The sequence below is a fragment of the Castanea sativa genome, chromosome 6 (genome assembly GCF_040712315.1).
Source record: "Castanea sativa cultivar Marrone di Chiusa Pesio chromosome 6, ASM4071231v1".
Classification (NCBI taxonomy): Eukaryota; Viridiplantae; Streptophyta; class Magnoliopsida; order Fagales; family Fagaceae; genus Castanea; species Castanea sativa.
In genome coordinates this window covers 18437012-18446223 of record NC_134018.1, presented here as the reverse complement: position 1 = coordinate 18446223, position 9212 = coordinate 18437012, and the positions used below count along the sequence as shown (strand labels likewise).

The 9212-nt window shown below is 37.1% G+C and overlaps 2 protein-coding genes across 2 annotated transcripts; one reads left to right on the top strand and one right to left on the bottom strand.

Moving 5' to 3' along the window:
- On the bottom strand, nucleotides 1-867 carry LOC142638221 (peptidyl-prolyl cis-trans isomerase CYP37, chloroplastic-like). The gene is made up of 4 exons (XM_075812238.1): nucleotides 720-867; nucleotides 514-636; nucleotides 267-316; nucleotides 1-128 (listed from the first exon to the last, which is right to left on the bottom strand). The coding sequence occupies exons 2-4, from the start codon at nucleotides 586-588 to the stop codon at nucleotides 17-19; spliced, it is 237 nt and encodes a 78-aa protein (XP_075668353.1). The 5' UTR covers nucleotides 589-636; nucleotides 720-867; the 3' UTR covers nucleotides 1-16.
- Nucleotides 868-1755: 888 nt separating this feature from the next.
- On the top strand, nucleotides 1756-4519 carry LOC142638736 (putative terpene synthase 2). Its single transcript, XM_075812803.1, has 7 exons — nucleotides 1756-1973; nucleotides 2157-2433; nucleotides 2614-2986; nucleotides 3078-3296; nucleotides 3388-3526; nucleotides 3777-4025; nucleotides 4113-4519. Exons 1-7 carry the CDS (start codon nucleotides 1845-1847, stop codon nucleotides 4404-4406), a joined length of 1680 nt encoding a protein of 559 aa, XP_075668918.1. The 5' UTR covers nucleotides 1756-1844; the 3' UTR covers nucleotides 4407-4519.
- Nucleotides 4520-9212: the final 4693 nt, after the last annotated feature.

Here is a 9212-nt window from a genome sequence, read left to right as displayed (position 1 = left end):
TTGGCGAGAGAGACAATTAACTCTCATTTGGCAAAATGAGGCGATCTTGACCTTCCAACAGCTTTGCAGATTGAATCACATCTCCAGTTTTTATCTGTGGAAGAATATCTTTCCCAACAATTGTGTATCTGCATATTGAAACAGATTTAAAGAACAAATAATAATAATGCAACCATCCACAGGAAACAATTTTTTTGTTCTTTATTAATGAAGGAAACCCAAAGTTATTTCTAAACAAGAAAATTTTTAGGAGTATAAAATCATACCCAAAAACTGAAAATTGACCTTCATCAAATGACAACCCTCCCAAGCCAGCCTACCAAATGCAGTTGCATCACATGATATATGAAATTGTAAGTTTGAAGAAGAACAAAAAAAAAAAAAAAAGGAATAGTGTCACACCAAGACAGATAATACATGAAAAACTAATTTCAAAAATCTGCTTTTCATTGTTAGTCTAACAAAAGCCTGAACTTGAATATCAATTTAAACAAAAGAGCCAATTGAACTTACATTTCTTTTATCATAAAGATAGAAGAAAAACTGGTATGGTGATGAATACTCCACAGAGACTTCACTATGTGCCATTGCAACTGCTCCATATACAGAGAGTGGAAGAACTGGCAATTCTCCATCCTTTTATGCATGGACAAAAAAGAAAAGAAAATGAGAAGAGTTACTCACAAGAAATGTCTTGTTGATATAAGAGATTGACATACCTGCACGTTTAATGTTGTTCTGTACAATGGCTCGAATTGCCCAGATGGCTTTATCTCTAAAGGAACATTATAACCGTTCTTATCAAGTCTACTGTCTGAGAGAACAGCTTGGTCAGTACAGTTAAGTTTTACCCCGTCATATGCCCCATCAATTTTTTTTTTTTTTTTTTTTTTTTTTTTTTTTTTTTTTTTTTTTAAATTAGGTTGGTTCTAGTTAGCAAAAAAATTATGTGGATTCTAGTTAGTTAGCAAAAAAATTAAGTAGGTTCTAGTTTGCTCAACTTAGTCTAGAGTAGAATTTCTACCTTGTATTAAAAAAAATTTATGTGGGTTCTAGTTAGCTCAACTAGTAAAGTATTTGGGGTTCAATCTCTGCCTATACCAAAAACTGATTGGTGTCTTGGTCTAATAATAAAGAACTATCATCAAGAGCAGAAGTCATAAGTTGAAACTCTATAAAAAAAAGAATCAAATTACATGTTCAAATTCTATGTATTCAAAAAAAAAAATTGAGAAGGATGTATTCAAATTAATTTCTTGATTGGATTGTTATGAAGAGAAACCTAGTTATAGTAATGATTTGAATTCAAATTCTAAACCAACTTGCATTGAGTTATATTTTACAAATCTTCTAATTGAATAAACTAAACTCGGGTATGAAAAATAAATTTAAATTTACATTTATATATAATAGATTTTGTATGACAATTACGTTCCTATATAAATTTATATATATTTTGTTATTACTAATCTCAACTAATATTATTTAGATTACTCACTCAAAAAATATATATTATTTTGATTAATTTTATTTTCAATCTTGTCTTTTATTTATGAAAAATAATATGTCCACAATATTTTCACAATACTTTTACAACCAATATTAAGTGATATGTTTTTATCAGTGGTTATGGGTGGGCTAAAAAGTAATTTTAGTTATAGATTTAAGTTAGAACTAATAATCACTTACTATCTATGATTTGTTATGAAAATGTTATAAAAATACCTATAAATACCTAAACACATAAGCTATCTCACTCACACTATTTCTTGAAGAACAAGCAGCATACAACAAGTCTTAAACCAGCTGCACCATTTCTACACTAGGTTCTCCCACCTTCAAAAATGTCTCTTCAAGTTTCCGCAGTCCCTGCTCAAACCAAGAATCCAAATTCTAATACAAAACGTCCCTTGGTGAATTATAGTCCTAGCTTGTGGGGAGACCATTTCCTCTCTTATGCTAATGACTCCATGGTACGTAGATATAATAATTCTTTTACCCGACGTGTCCAACAACATAACTTTATTATTCTAATGTAAAATATTGATTCTTTCCAAATTTTGTATTCAAATGTCATAGTCTTGAACTGCATCATCTTTAAATCACATAAATTTGGCCACAATGTGTTAATTGTTTACTTCAATTTGCTTTTGTAGGAAACCAATGACAACTTGGAGCAAGTTCAGAGGTTGAAGGAAGAAGTGAGGAAGTTGCTAATGGCTCCCATCGATAAACCTTCACTAAAGTTGGAGTTAATTGATGCAATCCAACGCTTGGGCGTGTCATACCATTTTGAAAGTGAAATTGACGAAATATTACAACAAATTTACAAAGATCATCATAATGAGGTTGGTCAGGAAGACAATGGTAGTCTTTACACTGTTGCTCTTCGTTTTCGATTACTAAGACAACAAGGTTATAACATTCCAAGTGGTAAGTCCTCTTTTTTTTTTTTTTTATCTATTATATATTCATTAGATTGCACTATTTTTTTTTTTTAAATTTTAGGAAACTTAAATCTAGCACTTATTCCAAAAACAAAAAACAAAAATGAAACATAAGGCAGTTGCATTCTCATATTTGGCTCGTGTCATGTATTGGCTGGTGAAGCAGATATCTTCAACAAATTCATAGACAACAAGGGGAACTTCAAGGAATCGCTTATTCATGATGTGCAAGGAATGTTAGACTTGTACGAAGCTACACATATGAGGGTGCATGGAGAAGATATACTTGATGAAGGACTTAAATTTACTACTATCTACCTTAAATCAGTGGTGACTAATTTAAACCCTCCTCTTGCAGCACAAGTAAATCGTGCCTTAAAGCGACCTATTCGAAAGTGCTTGCAAAGGGTAGAGGCAAGGCATTACTTCTCTACCTACCACGAAAATGCTTCACATAATGAAGTTCTACTAAAATTTGCAAAGCTAGATTTTAACATATTACAAAAACAACACCAAAAGGAACTTAGTCATATCTCAAGGTATGTTTTTAATTAATATCGCTCTATCTTGGTGTAAAGCTTGTACAAGACATGTTTTTAAATGACTGTTTGTGTTGAATTTGTACCTTAGGTGGTGGAAAGATTTGGATTTTGCAAATAAACTATCTTTTGCACGCGATAGAGTGGTGGAGTGCTACTTCTGGATTTTGGGGGTGTACTTTGAACCCCAATACTCAATTGCTAGGAAGATACTAACCAAAATAATTTGTATGGCATCAACCATAGATGACATATATGATGCATATGGTACTTATGATGAACTTGAGCTCTTCACAGACGCGATTAAAAGGTTTATAGCATAAGCATAGGACCTAGCATGTTTTTAAATTTATGGGCTTTAAATCAATTTTGTAATCTTAATTGAAATATTTAATTTTAAGGTGGGATATCAACTGTATAGACCAACTCCCTGAGTACATGAAGTTCTGTTATAAAGCTCTCCTGGATGTTTATGAAGAAATTGAGGATGAGATGTCCAAGGAAGGAAGATCATACCTTGTTTACTTTGCAACAGATGCGGTATAATACCATTAGTTAATTCACTTAAACTTCCACACTAAAAGTAATAATCAATTAATTCACTTAAACGCATCCCCTTTTATTTCATGATATTTGAATTTTATAGTCACAATATTTTGTAATACTATTAATTAATACATTTGAACTTTCACTAAAAATAATAATAATAATATTCGCTTAAGCCCATCCCCCTTTTTTTCATTAAATTTGAATTTTACAGTCACAATATTTTATGCTTTAATGGAAACAGATGAAAAAACTTGTTCAAGCCTATTTTGTTGAAGCCAAGTGGTTTAACGAAGGATATATACCCACAATGGATGAGTATATGAGTAATGCTTTAAAATCTAGTGGCTACCCTACAGTTATAACCATATCTTTTGTTGGCATGGGAGATATAGTAACACAAGAGGCCTTCGAATGGGTCTCCCAGGAGCCTAAGATTGTTAAAGCAGCATCAACCATAAGCAGGCTAATGGACGACATTGTCTCCCAAGAGGTACATAAGAGATTAGTCCATCACTGCAACTCAATTGTAGGCCTATAGTGAATGACATTTATGTATTTCTGAATTTATTTGTTGCAGTTTGAGCAAAAGAGAGAGCATTTTGTCTCAAGCATTGATTGCTACATGAAGCAACATGGTGTCTCAAAAGAAGAGGTACATAACGAATTTCAAAAGCAAATCGAGAATGCATGGAAGGATATAAACCAAGGGTGCCTTAGACCTACCCAAGTGCCAATGCCTCTCCTCACACTAGTTCTCAATTTCTCACAAGTAATGGATCTGCTTTACAAGGATGAAGATGCATACACACATATTGGAGAAGTGCTGATACAGGGTGTTACTTCATTGCTTGTTGACTCAGTACCAATTTGAATAAGTTGATCCCAATATATGGGCAGAATCATGAGTTGGTTTGTTATTAAATAAAGTGGTGATAAACTATCATACCTAATTACAATAAAAATAATTATAAGTATCTTTCTTTTTATATATGTACTTGAATCATCACACGTGATTTGCTTAATTAATTTTTAAATCCTTAAACGATAAGTTCTAGTTATAGAACTTGATTCTCTATTCTATGTTACTTTCAATCAATTTTATCAGAGTTAACAACCATCAATCATAATCCTACATTATCGTATTGGGAGGACATACAATATACTAATACTTTTTTTCAAATACTGATTTTGAAGTAATTCTTAAACCTAAAGATAATAGCTAGGAATGGTTTCCATAAAATGAAAAGATAAAAAAGCTAAGGGAAATCCGTTTGTTTGTCTTATCATGACCCCAAACATGTGAAATCATGTTAAGTTAATTTAACATTGAACATATAAAAACTTATTTGACATCATTTAACTATTAATATATAAGCAATTTTGGACAAAATTATAACAAAATTTGAAGAAACAAAGAAAGGAACATTTACTTTGAAGTAAAACCCAGGTTTCATAATATAATTCAAAATTCTAGATGACATAAACATGCAAAAGAACATGGAAAAAATAGCAAAGCATACTTGCCACACTCACACTACAACCAACTGGCTGTCTAGAACTTCAACTAAACCTCACAGTCATTGCATCAACTATTCAATTTGCACATACTAAACTTTCGCAATTATGGGATCCAAAATTACCTCGTCCAACTATGGCAACACAAAAACGAACTTTGCCTTGTCCAACTATGCCTGCAAGCACAAACCACCACCCACAAATCAATGTTACAAAACAAAATCACTAACAACCTAAAGAATAAAAAGCACCCTTTTCCTTTTATTGACTAATGTTCAAAACTAAGACCCACTACCCCACCCCTTCACCATTTAGCCAATGGGCCAACAAAATACACTAGAAACCCACCAAATCCAACGCAATTGCCAGCCCTATATAGTCAATAGTAAAATTGTAAAAGTAAAAGTAGAAGATTGCCTTTAATAATACAATTTTCTCTTGATTATTACTTGCCAAACAATAATACTACAATACAGTTTTCACACTATTACCAAACCCTTTTAGCTATCAAATTCTTGTATCTTGCTGTCATTTGCTCTGCATCCATCTTTACTTCATCAATGAGATCGAGGTCAAGACGAAGTTGTTCTTCATTTTCCTTCTCTTGATACTTCATCACTCGATGGTTAGCCATATGAACTTCTACCGGTATGACTGCTTCACTTCCATAGGCTAGCTTGAAGGGGGTTTCTCCTGTCGGGGTTCTCATAGGCGTCCTGTAGGCCCAAAGAACACCTGATAACTCGTCTGGCCATATCCCCTTTGCCCCCTTGAGTCGAGTCTTGATGATTTTCAGTAGGGATCGGTTCGCCACTTCTGTGGGTGGGAGGGCGAGGAATAGTGATTCTTGATTCCGAACTATTTCACAAAAGTCCCTGAAAGGTGCGTTGTCAAACTGTCGTCCGTTGTCAGATACTAGTACCCTAGGTACTCCGAACCTACACAGAATATTCTTCCAAACAAAATTCTTAACATTTTGCTGAGTAATTTTTGCAAAAGGTTCGGCCTCCACCGACTTAGTAAAGTAGTCAATCCCTGCTACCAAATATTTTATTTGTCTCGTTCCTAGGGGGAAAGGACCTAGGATATCCAGTCCCCATTGTGCAAAGGGCCATGGGGCCATCATTGGGGTCTGGTACCTCGACGGCTGTCTAGGGACGTTGCTATAGCGTTGACATTGGTCATATACCTTGACATAGGCCTTAGCATCTGCTTGAATTATAGGCCAGTAGTAACCTACACAGACGACCTTATGGACTAGTGATCTTGCTCCTAAGTGATTCCTACATGCTCCTTCATGAACTTCCCTCAGAACATAATTTGACTCGTGCGGAGCCAAGTACCTTAGGTAAGGCTAAGAAAAGCCTCGCTTGTATAGCACTTCGTTTATGAGGATATACTTGGCTACCCTGACCCTCAGCTTCCTAGCCTCGCTCTTATCTTCTAGAAGCCTTCCATCCTTAAGATAGATTATTATTGGACTCATCCAATTTTCTCCCCCTCCTATTTGCTGTATATTTGGGAGATCTATGCTTGGCATGTATTGGATTCTATCGTACTCATCCATAACTCCTCCTCCCGAAGTTGCTCTCGCCAAGGCATCTGCTTCCATATTTTCCTCCCTTGGGAGTTGGACAAAACTCGCTTCTGTAAATTTTTAAACAAGCCGCCTCACTTTGCTTAGATATTTCTTCATCCGATCTTCCTTTGCATCACACATTCCATTCATTTGATTGATGACTAGCTGAGAATCTCCTTTGACTATTTTTTATTCCACCCCTAAGAACTTAGCCAATTCCAGCCCTTTGAGTAGAGCTTCATACTCAGCTTCGTTGTTGGTGGTTTGATACTGTAAATGGGCCGCATACTCCAGCTTGTCACCTTCTGGGGACTTTAGTATGACTTTGATCCCCCCTGCATATAGTGTGGATGATTCGTCTACATTGATAACCCACCTTTCAACTCCTTCGTCTTTGTTCAGCTCGTCCTGGCTGAGAGAGAACTCCGCAATGAAATCTGCCAATGCCTGTGCCTTAATCGTACTCCTTGGCTGGTATCTGACATCAAACTCGCTAAGTTCCACCGCCCACTAGATTAGTCGTCCTACAGCTTCCAACTTATTCATTGCCTTCTTTAAGGGATGATCCGTTAGGACGTTGATAACATGAGCTTGAAAATAATGTCTTAGCTTTTTAGAAGCCGTGATCAAAGCAAAGGCTAGCTTCTCCATCATTGGATATCGTCCTTCCGCTCCTCTCAGTGCCCGGCTCATATAGTAAACTGGTTTCTGAATCTGTCCTTCTTCTCTGACCAACGCCGAGCTCACTGCGTGCGGGGACACTGCCAAATACAAATACAGCTCTTCACAAGGTACAGATGGATTTAGCAACAGTGCCGTTGTGAGATAAGTCTTCAGGCCTTGGAATATCTTCTGACACTCGTCCGCCCACTCAAATGCCTTCCTGAGGACTTTAAAGAATGGCAAACACTTGTCAGTAGCTTTTGAAACAAACCTGTTAAGGGCGACAACTCGTCTGGTAAGAGACTGGACTTCTTTGATGTTCTTCAGTGGTTCCATATTTAGTATCGCCTGGATTTTGTCCGAATTTGCCTCAATTCCTCTGTGTGAAACCATGAACCCTAAAAACTTCCCTGACAAAACTCCAAAAGCACACTTGCTTGGATTCAATTTCATGTTGTACCACCGAAGTGTATCAAAGGTCTCTTGAAAGTTGTCTAGATGCTTCCCCTCGTCCAAGCTCTTTATTAGCATATTATCTCCATAAACCTGCATATTTCGCCCGATTTGAGGATGGAACATGTGGTTTACTAATCTTTGGTAAGTCGCCACTGCGTTCTTCAAACCAAAAGGCATCACTTTATAGCAAAACAACCCTTGGCTAGTAATGAATGAAGTCTTCTCTTGATCTGTCTCGTCCATCTTTATTTGGTTGTAGCCTGAGAAGGCGTCCATGAAGCTCAGTAGTCTGTGACCTGCTATCGAGTCCACCAGCTGGTCAATGCGTGGCAATGGATAACTGTCCTTGGGGCAAGCTTTGTTTAAGTCAGTAAAGTCCACACACATCCGCCACTGGCCGTTGGCCTTCTTTACCATGACTACATTCGCTAACCAGTCAGGATAATAAACTTCTCGTATGAACTCCGCAATAATCAAATTATGGACTTCTTCTTTAATGGCATTGTCTCGCTCAGGAGCAAAAACCCTCTTCTTCTAACGCACTAGTTTGGAGTAGGGACACACATTCAGGTGATAAGTAATGACACTTGGATCAATACCCGGCATGTCCTCATAACTCAACGTGAAGACATCAAGGCTTTTCTTCAAAAACTTGACCAAAGCATGCTTTGCCTCTTTTTCCATGCTTCCCCCAATTCTAGTGAACTTCTCGGGGTTGATCTCGTCCAAATGGACTTCTTCTAATGCTTCGGTAGGTTCCGCTACGATCCTTCTCTCGTCTATGCTCATCGTCTATACGTGCTCGTCAGTCGCCAACATGGCTAGATAGCACTCTCTAACAGCTAACTGATCTCCTTGTACTTGGCCTACTCCGTGCTCAGTTGGGAATTTGACAGACAAGTGGTAGGTAGAAGTTACCGCCTTCCAACTATTTAAAGTTGGCCTTCCAATAATAGCATTATATGAAGATGGACAATCAACAATAAGCAAGTTTATCTCTTTGGTTATCTACTGCGGATACGCTCCAACCACCACTGGTAATGTGATTGTACCCACAGGTTGCACCTTCATTCCTCCAAATCCCACCAACGGTAAATTCACTGGTCAAAGTTGATCTCGTCCTAGCCTCATTTGTTGAAAGGCGGGGTAATAAAGAATGTCCGTCGAACTGCCATTGTCTACCAACACCCTCCTGGTCATATAATCAGCAATGAGTAGGGTAATGACTATCGCGTCATCGTATGGGTGGTGAACTCGTCCAGCATCCTTGTCCGTGAACGTGATGGCTTGCTCGTCTACTTCCCTCGTCCTTCGAGGTCGTCCAGACAGCTGGACGTTTTGCACCACCTTCAGGTACGTCTTCCTCGACTTGGAAGACTGAGTTGTCGAGGTTCCTCCAATAATAACTCTTATTTCTCCAAGTGAGGGTCGTGATGACTACCTTGGCCTTCAGTTTCTCATCTC